This window comes from Taudactylus pleione, unplaced genomic scaffold, assembly GCF_031769625.1.
Source record: "Taudactylus pleione unplaced genomic scaffold, aTauple2 ptg000120l, whole genome shotgun sequence".
NCBI classification, from domain to species: Eukaryota; Metazoa; Chordata; class Amphibia; order Anura; family Myobatrachidae; genus Taudactylus; species Taudactylus pleione.
Genome location: NW_028284522.1, coordinates 6,770,980 through 6,784,053, shown reverse-complemented (window position 1 = coordinate 6,784,053; position 13,074 = coordinate 6,770,980). Strand labels below are relative to the sequence as shown.

The 13,074-nt window shown below is 43.8% G+C and overlaps 1 protein-coding gene across 1 annotated transcript in view; it reads right to left on the bottom strand.

Moving 5' to 3' along the window:
• Positions 1 to 530: 530 nt before the first annotated feature.
• LOC148524203 (carboxypeptidase B-like) overlaps positions 531 to 13,074 on the bottom strand; it is a 28,574-nt gene continuing 16,030 nt past the window's right edge. The window contains exons 8-11 of the mRNA XM_088472089.1: positions 12,812 to 12,902; positions 4,657 to 4,859; positions 2,855 to 2,939; positions 531 to 1,152 (exon numbers count right to left, since the gene is read on the bottom strand). Coding sequence (XP_088328215.1) covers positions 965 to 1,152; positions 2,855 to 2,939; positions 4,657 to 4,859; positions 12,812 to 12,902 — 567 coding nt within the window. The 3' untranslated portion in view covers positions 531 to 964. The remainder of the gene's footprint in view (positions 1,153 to 2,854; positions 2,940 to 4,656; positions 4,860 to 12,811; positions 12,903 to 13,074) is intronic.

Below are 13,074 nucleotides of genomic sequence, written 5' to 3'. Positions count from 1 at the left end.
GCAGACGTGATTACGTCCGTCGGCTTCCCGACTGCTTCCCTGTTAGGGTCCTACCCTCAGAGGTTACTTGGGCGTGGTGGGTAGGCCCATAGCCATGGCCATGATTATGCCAAAACCTCTATTTTATTATTTGCAAAATTCTATTGCAATATGTTTTACTATATATAATGAGTAGTGTTGCAGTTGTGCATCTGTTATTCTTCTTTTTGTATTCTCCTGATTTGCCCTTCACATCCAAAACATTATCGGGATCGGCTAGTGGGGATTTTTAACATGTAAACTTTCCCTGATCATCGTTGTCAGCGGATCGGCAGTTTTGTCACTGATCTGCGGATTGGATCAGCATTGGGCGATTGGGGAATTGCGGCGCTGATGTATGGGCCACTTAAAATGCTCATTAGTGTTAGGTTCACTTTTTTTTCAAACATCATCCCAATTCTATTTGATAATAATGCGATTGACACAAACTTGTCTTCAACAAGCTAACCAGATGCAACAAATAAATTACACACAACAAACAAATAGCAGGTTTGGCATTTATTTTCCGCACTATATAGACAATGGGTCTTACTCAGAGTCAGACTTAAACACAATTTGATACATTATTCTGCCTGAAATTGCAATTCTTTTCACTAAACATGAAAAACTTTTCTGAATCTGCATGTATTTTTGTCTCAAGTCTTACTTGAATCTCTCTGTAAATAGGGGGCTGAGACCAGGGCTGGAATGGGCGCGGAACCGTCAGAAGTTGGCGTGAATGCAGGCAGACTCTGAATGAGGCCCAATATAAATAAAACCATATCAATGTTATCTCTCCAGTTAAAAAGCAGTGACTACTGTCTACTGTATATTGATAAGCATTTTTATACTACTTGGGGTTGAAACATAATGGGAGCATTATGGCCTATAATTTCCAGTGATGAGGTGACACAGTAAGGACATGATACACTTGATGTGGGCTTTCCTAGGAGGGATGTGCGAGAACATAGTTGGCGATATATTTTATGGCCAGTGCAGTTTCTCTGCAGGTTGGTTTGATCTGAGACTCAGGAAGAAGGAAACCATGTTTGCCTTTGTCCCGTAGCTCAAAGGTGAAGGCGTACTTTATACCCTGTGTGTAGGCCCAGTCATCAGAGGAACCAGCTGTGGGATCTGAAATGTATGGGGGTAATTAGTTATACTGTATGTTAAAATAAACATAATTTCATCATAACAATAAACACCATTGCCTTCCCTCAAACATTTCATGATAACTTAATAATTCTCTCTCACTAAAGAGGCCAGTGTTGAGGAAAGGTCCAGTCAGGGCCGCCGTGATGCGGTAAGCTGGCCCTGTGTAAGGGGCACTACCACTGTGGTATTATGTGTTAAATGGGCACCTACTTTGCCACTATGTGAATAAGGAGCTCTACTACTGTGCAGCGTAAGTTGAATAAGGGTTACTACTTTGAGACTTAGGGCTTTTATTTATTAACATTATTTTGACTAAAATAAAGTGAAAAAGGGTGTTTTCACACCCTTTTCACATTATTTTAGTATCACCTATAGTCATTACAGGGCAATTGGAGTAGAATTCGTAAAATTCTACTCCAACCCCTAAGTATCACTTACTTTTAGTAAGCAGATCGCATTTCACATAATTGTAATGGGAAATGTGATCCGACCAAAGTTACTAAATATAAATTGTAAAAAAATACCATGGAAAGCCCTGTGATAATAACGCCACCTGGAGGTGGTGTTATCCAGGGTCTCCCCTGGTTACCGGACCCCTACTCTGCTCTAATAGGCAGAGCAGATCTGGGAGCCGGCCCCAGTGATCAACCATGTGGTCTAAACAGAAAACAAGCTGATACACTGCAAAAAAAAAATAGTAAAAAAAAAATTCACTTACCAGACTCCAGGGACCGGTGGTCGGGGCTCCGGTGATGTCTCCCCTTCGGTCAGCTGGTCTCCCATGCTGCACTGTGCAGTATGGGATATCAGCTGAACGGAGGCATGGAAGACATCACCGGAGCACCGATGACTGCAGGTAAATGCTATTAAGGGAGGGGGGGCCGCGATCGTGGGGGGTGGGGCTTAGTGTCAGGGGCGGAGCTTAGCGACGGGGGGGTAGCAGCGGTGGTCGGTTGGCGCATGCGCGGGGCACTAGTCACTGTATTTTTTTGAGAAAATATCGTGACTAGAGTGCGGAGGGGATTCGCAGGGACAGAGCTTTCTCGCAAGCTCTGTCCCTGCAAGGGATTTGCAGTAAATCCCTGTGATATTGCCTGAATTTGCAATGTGAATTCAGTCAATAAAATCACACTACAATCTGCATTACAAATGCAGATTGTAATAAATAGAGCCCTTAATGTGAATAAACAGTACTATATGGTGTAATATGAATCAGGCCCTATGTGCGGTGTAATGTGAAAAAGATTATGCTACTGTGTGGCGTAATTTGAATTGGGATTACTATTGTGAGACCACACCCCCTTTTACAGCACACGCTGTCCCTTTATAATAAATGGCAGAGAGGGCACAAGTTTATAGTTTGCAGAGGGGCGCCAAACTCCCTAGCACAGGCCCTGGGTCCAATAATCCTTTTCTCTACTATGACAGCCCCTTTTCTGCTCTACAGTGCATCTAGAAGAGTGGTGGCACATGGAGGGGATGTAGAAGCATTCCTGTGCCATCCAAATATCTTGTAATGAGTCGCGGCAATTGTGAGTTACACTCCATATAACTAGTCTTAATTCTGCTCTACATATGTCTTATAATAAAAATCTGTAATTTGCCCATATATCATTAGGTGATTGAATCCCATTCACAGTATGCACATGTATAAGCCATATATAAGTAATAATGTACTTACAAATTGTGGAGGCTGAGGGCCCATAAACGTATTTAGTTCCGTAAAGGCTGTGTAACTCAGATACTGCACCTTTGGAAATTTCATCCTGATTGAAAAAATATTATTTTTACAATTTGATGTACTTTGTATTCTAATAACAATGAAATCCCATAAGTAAATGCAGGATAGCAGCTAATGTCAGCATGGTTTAGATCTCTCTTTAAGCTTCAACCTACCAATAATGTGTCTACAATACACAATATGTAAATGATAATTTTATGTTTCATGATGTTGAATTAAAAGGAAATATTCAGTTATTAACATTATTGTATCAAGGAACCCTCCTATCAGAAAGTGACAGAACTGTGGGGTCCATGGACCTTGTTCAGAGTCAGTCTCGAGCGCCGATACGCTCGTAACCGACTCGATGGCTAGGGCTGCGCACGCAGAGAAACTCTGTCGCTTTGGAGCTCGCTACCAAAGGGGCAGCTGTCGATGTTGATTGACAGCTGCCCCCGTTTGGTAGGCGGGCCGGGGGGGTGGTTTCCAAAACGGAGGCGTTCCTTTACGAACGATTACCATTTTGTGGGCGGCCGCACTGACATCATCAGTGATGTCAGTGGGGAACTTCCTGCTCCATCAGAGCAGAAAGCTCCCTGGGGCTTACGAGTGCCCAGACCCAACCTTAGGGTCTGGTCGTAAGCCCCGATGGTCGCCATGGTGATCACCATCGCTACCATCAACCTGGTCGGTCGTTAAGCTGTGGGTGGTAACCCACAGCTTAATGATCGACAAGTAGGCGGCCGTTAAGGATGCAAGCGGCCGCCCTGATTCAGTGCGACCGCTTGCAACTAACGACCACCTCTGAATGAGGTCCCATGTGTGTAACTACAATAAGTGCAAGAGGTGCATGTGCTATGGGGCCCAGAGCTGAGAGTCACCCATCTTCCTTGTCAAAGTTACATGTGTTATATACAGTTTTCATCATTGGGTGGTATAAGGGCTCTTACAAACTTTTGCTATGGGTCTTTCAAATATATAGTTATGCCTTTGGTGGGGTCCCATGTTATAAAGTAACTATTCCCTGCCGGCACTTGCAGAGGTTTTTGAAATTTAACAACAATGCTTAATATTAATGTTTTTTGGTAACCTAGGGGTAGATTTACTAAATCTTCTAAAAATGTGGTTGGTGGGGTCATTATAGCATTAACCGTTTTATTTGGAGTCCATATTTACAGTAACTCTTGTTCTTTCCTAAACTGCATTTTTTGCAAACAAAAATGGAGGATCACACAAGATTTCTCACGGAACATACATTCTGGATTCCTTAATATTTGTGGGTTTCCCAGAAAACGGGTGTTTTTGGGGAATATCCTGCAAATATTTTTTTATAAATATGTCCCTATAGGTCAGGGATGGGGAACCTCAGGCCTGGGGACCGTATAATGCCTGCAAAATAATTTGGTCTGGCCCTCAGAGTTTTTTTTCGGTTAGCCTCATCTGGCTAGCAGGGTGCCTGGAATGGCACCCTGCACTCAAAATCTATGCAGCAGTGCTGCCTGGAGCGTCCTTAGGATGCTTCAGACGGTCACATCGCTGCTCTTACAGCTCCCCAGAGCATCCTCAGGATGCTCCAGGCATTGCTGAAATCACTGGCAATTGTGGCCCCGTCCCTGTGTGACGGCACACAGAGGGGGCGTGGCCAGCACCAGCCCGCGAATAATGTTATATATATCAAAATAGCCCTCGGAAGAAAAAAGGTTCCCGCCCCTGCTATAGATTGTAGCAGATGATCATACCAATACTAATACAATGTTACATACCAGCTCTTCTGAATTAGGTGCAGGGTCATATGTGTAGGAGTAAGGGTACAGTAACATCTGTGAGTAGGAATGAATACTGATGTAGGCTTTAATTGAATCTAAGTTACGCCGGATGAACGTGGCAACATTCTTGGTTTCCTTCTCGGATTCTGCTGAATGTCCACAGTAGATTTCTGTGCATGGATCATCCGATGATCCGATTTCTGCAAGAAACAATCAAACTTTTGGTTACATTATCAAATCTACACAACACAGACAAAGCACAACACAGGTAGTGTATTTTGAATAACCTGTCTTACTATCAAAGCCAAGGAAATCCTGTTATTTAAATAAAAGTAATCTTTTAATAAATTTTTTTTTATTGTAGAATCTAGTAGTATAGATTGTACAGTATATGTGTATTATTTGCAACCCTTGCCCAATGCCATTTCTAGGTTTCTGCAGTCCACATGCAGGTGACGACTCTGGCAGGGGTGGATTATTTATCACAGAGGTGGATTTAAGGATAAAGCTGCAACCTTTATGCAGTGAAACGCACTACTATTTTCTTTGTTATCTGTTTATGTTATAGGGACTGATTATCCCTTTTTATAGTAGCAGCTTGGTGAAACAATCCCTATAAACTCTTGTCTAATACATATAGGTATTTATCTGTGGCAAAGAGTAATCCAGGTCACACTGACACTCCAGCTCGGTGGCCTCCCCTGGTCATCCATCCTATGTAGTACAGATGTTTTTAATGTTAATTCTTGTGTGAATGCTTTTTTGCTATATCTTTGATATCTGATATATAGAGTGAAGTCATTATTAATAAACTTCTGAAACATTGTTTAGAGTGTGTTTATATTATTTATATACTCTTGAAATGTGTATTTAAGAGTGTTCATAATGAGATATATTCAGCATGAAGTGATTTTAGATTGCATTTTAGATTGGATGTATGCCTAATAAGGAGCTATATATATATATATATATATATATATATATATTGACATTTCTGAGTTTTTTTGTGATGTTGTTTGATTTATCATATGTCTAAAGCCATTATTGATGTACTATATGCAGTCACTTTGATGCTCAATGTTCTGTATAGCAGACACTGAGATGCTATATGTATTGTATGGCGGTCACTGGCATGCTCTTTGTATTGAATGGTGGTTAGTGGAATGCTCAATGTACTGTATGATGGTTAAAGGGAATTACAATGTATTGTAACATTGTTTGGGCTATGGTTTGCTAACCTCACCCACATATGTGTTGGCCCCCATCCCAGGCGCTCTTGTGTGAGGCATTTTTTTGGTCTCTAAACTGATAGGTTCTATCTTGCTGCAGTCTTTATGCAGTGCTGCTACTGGTGCTGTAAACTAAAGTGAAATCCTAGCAAAAATAATACAGAGACACTTTACAATTGCATTTGCTTTTAAACTAAGATGCATTTTCTTTGGCAGATAATTGTTATATGTTTGAAGGACGAAAATTAATGCAAAGATTGTTGTTAGTATTATTGAAAACAATGCATTGAGATTGCTTGAATGTACATGCAAGTCCTGCAGTAAAATCAGGACAGGGAGCCTCTTGCACATTATGAGTTGGCCGCAAGTCCAAATGCAGATGGATTGTGCGATATCTGCAAACTGCAAAATGGATACACACATGGACGGAGACTGAATGTGCAGAAGGATTGATCTGTCCATTGACAGAGCACTCTTTCTATGAAAAAGGCGTTTCTAGATGGCACTTAGGCGGCGACAAGGCGGATGCACGGAACTGATCCATCTTGTGGGAGTGTCGTATTTGGCACAGACGGGGGGGGGGGATAATCATATTGGCATAAGGTAGCAAGTGGTTGCAGAATCAGACCCAATGGATGTAACTTCAATTCTATATGAATGTACCAAATATGAACATGGCAATACTTCTTATTCTAATTAATTAAATGGATAGTTCCAGAGAGATTCCATTGCATATTATGACACAGTCTAGAGATATCCAGATATTGTTTGTAGTAATAGGAATATCTTGACTCATTTACAGTTGTAGAATAAACATGTTGAGAACTTGTGGTTTGTTTTCCTTAACAGTGCCGATCCCCACCCAGCCACAATGTAAGGCTAGTAGTACACAGCACCTGTAGGAGAGGCCTCAACTGGTGACAGGGGTGTTAATAAATCTTCTAATATTAATTCCACACTATCAAAATCTCTAAAGCTCCTGGAGAACTAGACGGCCACCAAACACCCTGACCATTCACTTCAATCAGGAGTCAGGAAACATGACCTGATAATACATATGAGACTGGAAATCTTTGATACCTAACTAATGGTCATGAAACAGAAAGGCAAACTGTCAAGGTAATACTGTACAAGTTCTGGAGAAGGTTTGGAACTAGCAACACTCATTACCAAACTGTGGCAACCACACTAGGTGCTCCAGTCAAGCGCTCACTCAGAAGAGATTCCTGCTTTACAAGTCTGAGAACTGAGTCTGCAACCGCATCTGAGCCCACCCCCCAAATTCAGCCACGAGTTCCAGCGATAGTTTTCCACCCCTGCACTTTGATTCACATGACTTTATTTATATATATATATATATATATATATATGCAAATTAGCTGACAGTGTATAAATGTATTTTTATTGGATAACTTCACCTAGATTTAGCAAAAGTGTTATTAACTCTACTGTAGGTATGAAATGTTTTTTTCTCTGACTCAAAATATATTTATGGTCTCCCCAAAGCTCTGCTGTCAATCTTAGCTGAGTGTACTAATCCTCCGAAAATACACAATTGAGTGTGAGGTGGCAAATAGGCCAAAGATTTAACTTCACAACTTGACTTACAGCAGATAAGTTTATGTATAGTAGTAATTAAACTTTTATTTTTTCCTTCCTTGGTGATGTTGCTTCCTTGGTGATGTTGTGTAAGTAATAAAAACACTTTATTGCTGACTTGTCAATTCACGATACCTGACTTTGGGCCTGATTCAGAGCCGCTCGTAAGCGGGCCGCTCGTTTGCTCCGAGCGATGTTTGCCCAACTGCGCATGCGTACGGATCGTAATACACATGCGCGAACCAGTCAGTGCGGCCGAAAATCGTTTGTTCGCTAAATAGCGAATGCCTGCTATTTTGAGTGACAGGAGGAGGTGTATGTGGGTGGTAACAGGGGAAGGTGCTTGAAAACGGGGAGTGGAGATCCGAACGCAGGCGTGCTTAAAGGTCAAAACGGGCGTTTTAAGGGTGTGCATAATTAATACAGCAGCGTCATTGACCACGTCACTGGGTTATTTTATAGCCAGAACTGCTCGCAAGATTGTGGTAGCAAAAACCAACCACAAGAATAGCGAGCAGTTCATACGCTGGTCGATGTACTCGATTAATCTAATAAATAGCGCACATGACGTAGGATGCAGCGGCCAGGGGGTGTATTTTTTCAAAAAACGACCGCAAGTTTTGTTCGCTCGTTCAGACATAGAGGCGTGAACAGACCGCAAAGAGCGAACGGTTCATTTGAATAGCCACCCCTATTTTCTGGACGAACGACCGCAAATAGCATCCGGCTCTGAATCAGGCCCTTTATTCATACTGGCTGTTAGTGAATTGATAGTCTACATTCCCATGGTATTAGTTTAGCCAAAAAACAGATAAATGGTAAAATAGGGCCTGATTCAGAGATGGTTGGTAAAGCAGACGCTCTATCAACAGTGGTTGGAGGAATATGCAAATGTTACTCTCAGCCTTCCCCTGTGCTGGACGGTGCGATGGAGTGCACAAGCGGTGAGACGCACACTTTCAAGCTGTGCGGTCTGCACATAAATATTTAACACGAGCAACATTGATACTTATGGTAGCCTGGGGTCTACTCTCGCTACTCTTCTCAAAACCAACGAAACATGGCCTATGAAGCACTGTATTTGTGATTGGGAATGGGATTGGGAATGCAGCAGCGTTCCCAGACACGCACGTGACGCTCCCATGAAACAGCCCCTTTTTGCAATCACTTTAGGCCACATCCCAGTCTCCATCCTGATATGCCCAGGGATCGCAAAATGCTTCTCAAGTGTTAGCGATTCCATACGAAATTGCAAACAGTATAGGACACTTGGGTTACGCGTGTGCAGTAAGGGATTTCTGAACTTTTTGTACATGTGCGCTATCAAAACCTTGCTCAAGTGCAGAACATCGAAATAGCGCCATCCCTGTGTCAGGAGCATGGGGCCTGATTCAGACCCACTCGCGAGCGGCTGTCCGCTCGCAAGTGGGTCGATGTTATGGACTGAGCATGCGCACGACGGAGGGAGCTCCGTTGTGCGCATGCGCCAGACGCGGCGAGCGAAGAAAAGTCCTTCGCTCGTTGTGTCCGATCAAAGGGGGCGTGCTGTCAATGTTGATTGACAGCACGCCCCCTTTGGTGGGCGTGCCGGGGGCGTGCCTCCCTGACGGGGGCGCTCCCAGGGGAACGCCTCCCGTCAGAAGCCGGCCCACTGACATCACTAGTGATGTCAGTGGGAGTGATTTTGGCTCTGATAGAGCCAAAATTACTCCGTAGCTTGCGGTTGAAAACCTCAACCGCAGGCTCCGGCTCGCAAATTCGATGGTCGCGATGGTCTCGACCATCGCGACCATCACAATGCACGCTCGTATAGCCTGTGGGCGGTAACCCACAGCTATACGAGCGTCCAGGAGGACGCTCCATGAAAATGGAGCCCGGCCCTCATTCAGAGCGTGCGCTCTGCTCAGAGCGTACGGCTCTGAATGAGGGCCATGGTTAGCAAATGGAACATTTTGTTATCTGTCTCATTGTAACCTATAACTCTTTGCCTGTCCATTACTGCCCATGTCATATCATTATCATCATCATCACATCTTGGTTATCCTGCCTGACTCCAACGCTCATATACATAACTAATATCTTCTTTTGCTATCTCACTATAAATTTCTAACAATAGCTTTAATATCTATAAGTTTACCAACATAACCAAATATGGGCCTAATTAAGAGGTGGACACTGCTGCGATAATATGCAAATGCTAGTATCAGCCCTCCAATGGTGTAGCAGCCTGCATCTGATTGATCAAGCACTGTAACGCCCACTGTCAGCATCTCTTCACGCTATAACACCGCAGGCTATTCTTGACATGCTGCCATCATCACACCATAGCGTGCACCATAGACTCTTGCACCATCCTTATGGCAGGTGTAATTTCTCCATCTGAACATGGCCTCTATGTCTATGGCTCTGTGTATGAGAATGCAGCCGCTTTCACTGACAAACTCACGACACTCCCATAACACGCCTATTGTCACGTTCCAGTCCTTCAAAACCACTTTCTTACCTATCCAGTGTCTGTCCAGACTAGCACAGAGATCCGCTCACACTGTGCATCGCTCCTGGCTGGTGCTGAGATCTGTCTGTGCTGCTCCTGCCCGGTCAGCTCAGTGTCCTGTTACTGAGCATGGAGATGGCTCTCCACAGCCCCTTGCTCACAGCGTGTCTTCCCAGCATGATGGCACACAAGCTGCATGCCAGAGTTCCCTCCTATACCACAGTACTGGAGCAGTCATGTTGGACGCTGTCACCTGATGCTCTTCCCACTCAGAGCGCTGCTCCCAGACCAGCTGATCGCAGCACGCCCACTTCCCCTTACACACATCCGTATACATGGGCAACATAGGTAAATAATCGGTAACATCGAGTAACATCGGACCCATATGCACAGTTAAGGCAGGTCAGACCTCACTCAGGAACTGCTAACTTCAGGTCACGCTATGAGGCCTCAGGCTGCGTATGGATTTGCAATGGATAATTTATGCATGCCCCCGCAACTCCATCCCAGCACTGGCATGTCTGTGTTTGCCCAACCACCCCCCCGTCACCACCCACAAACGGCACTTCCTGTCAATCACTGTGCTCGGGGTCTGCGAAGCCTCTGCAAACGCATCTCCCATCGCAATTGCTAGTTTGTAAACATTGGCTGAGTGCGTGCATTCTCTCCTTTGCGTTCCTTGCTGAATCAGGCCCCCAGTCCGTTATATTCCGGTTCCAAGTCTGGATATCCATCTCTTATTCCATATAGCATTCCAGTCTGGTTTTACCACAAATACTTATTTATTTATTAACAGTTTATAATATAGTGCAACATATTCCATTGTGCTTCACAATTGGAAATATTAATAGAACAAAATTGGGTAATAACAAACAGACATAGAGGTAGGAAGGCCCTGCTCACAAGCTTACAATCTACAGGGAAATAGTTCATTGATACACAAGGATAGGTGCTATATACTGCATTTTGGTCCAGCCAGATTGCAGAGTTTCTTGGTGGGCTGTATGATCCAGTCACACAGGAATGTTGGCCAAAGGTAAGGAGAATGTGAAAGAAAAACTATGTGTAAGGTTATGTATGGACTGTGAGAGGGGATGTAATTAGATATGGAAGCTATGAAGATTATGTGGACGGTTTTAGAATCTGTCTGAAAAGATGAGTTTTCAGGGAATGCTTGAAGGTTTGGAGACTAGAGGAAAGTCTTATTGTGCATGGAAGGGCATTCCGCAGAGTGGGTGCAGCCTAAAAAAGTCCTGTAACCGTGAATGGGAGCAAGTAATGCGTGGGGATGAGAGATGCATATCTTGTATTGAGCGGAGAGGTCAGGTTGTTAACATTAACCTCTATCGGTTCCAGCCGATAGCTCCAACCATCTGTCCCAAACCGATCCAGTACTGCAATTCATCATCATTGATCCCAAAGATCCAGTACTGCAATTTATCATCATCGGGTCCAAACCAACCCGGTACTGAAATTCATCATCATCGATCCCAAACCGATCCATTACTGCAATTCATCATCATCGGTTCCAAACCGATCAAGTAGTTCAATTCATCAACATTGGTCTCAAACCGATCAAGTTCTTCAATTCATCAACATCGGTCTCCAGCTGATCAAGTTCTTCAACTAATCAACATCGGTCTCAAACCAATGAAGTTCTTCAATTCATCAACATCGGTCTCAAACATATCAAGTTTTACTAATCATCAATATTGGTCTCAAACCGATCCAGCTCTCAGTATTATATATCCAGTTCCCTTTCCCACCTGCTGCTCAATAAAGACATTTACTTTACTGTCCTTGACTTCAGTCCCATCATCCTCTACAGTTCATATAACTCCTCACATCATACAGTACATGAGGAAGTTCTGGCTCAAGCCACCCAGTTTTATCCACATCTCCCAAGTCTCCTCTTAAGCCTCCCACGCCTGTTCCGACCAAATCCTAACCTTAGATGTGAGACCCATGAGACAGATTTGCAGCCCCATATATGATACAGTCTATCCCAATCATAACAGCATCTTTGAGCACCTGTGTAATGTGTCCGCCTTAGGGGTTTTCAGGACTTTTTGCAAATGCACAGTGGCAAATAATCGCTCAACCACTGGAACATCAGGATTCCATTCGAATTGCATGCACCTCTGAATCAGGCCCAATATGTTTTACTCTGGGAGAGAAAAATTATCTTTCAATTAGTACATTTCACTTAGAAGAGATTATGGTCCTGATTCAGAGGTGCTCGCTATTTGCGAGCGCTCGCACTGAATCAGGGCGGATTTTAAAAAAAAAAATCCGCCTCCAGACCGCTCGCACAGCTGTGGATGACCACCCACAGCTTGCGCAGGCGGCCTGGCGATGGTCACAATTATCGCTGCCATCGGGCTTGCAACGTGACCCTTGTGGTAGGGTCTCATCCACCGCAAGCCCCAGTGAACTTCCTGCTCTAATAGAGCAGGAAGTTCACTACTGACATAATGTGTGATGTCAGTAGGGCCGCCCACAAACGGCAGGTGTTCCTTCGGGAACGCCTCCATTTGTGCAGCCACCGACCCGCCTACAAAACGGGGTGAGCTGTCGATCAACATCAATGAAGTTCTCAATCGCTCCGGGGCTCGTGCACACGCAGTGCGACGCCGCACGTGTGCACTGCCCGACCATCGACCTGCTTGCAAGCGCTATGCACTCGCGAGCGGGTCTGAATCAGGTCCTATGTTCCTGGGGTTTGATGTGAGAGATACACAAATGGAGATCCTTTCCTTTCTGATAGTCAAAACGTGTTGTACTTGTACAGTGTCTCAGTTACTCAGTAGTAAGTAAATTCTTTTCTTACCACACCATGAAATGTTGAAGTTCCTGTTAAGGTCTGTGCCGCAACATTCGCCACCTGGTGCTGGTGAGCGATTCTTTCTCCACATACGATCCTGTTAAAATATTTGCTCAATGATTGGCTGTGTGTTTGCTATTGACTTTACCAATTATGTTACAGTAATATAGAATGTCACCTAATCTCATTTCTGTATTATCATATATAATGCTGTAGGTTGCACAAATTGCTGCAAGTTTACAAAAGACCAAATTCAACACAAATGCAAT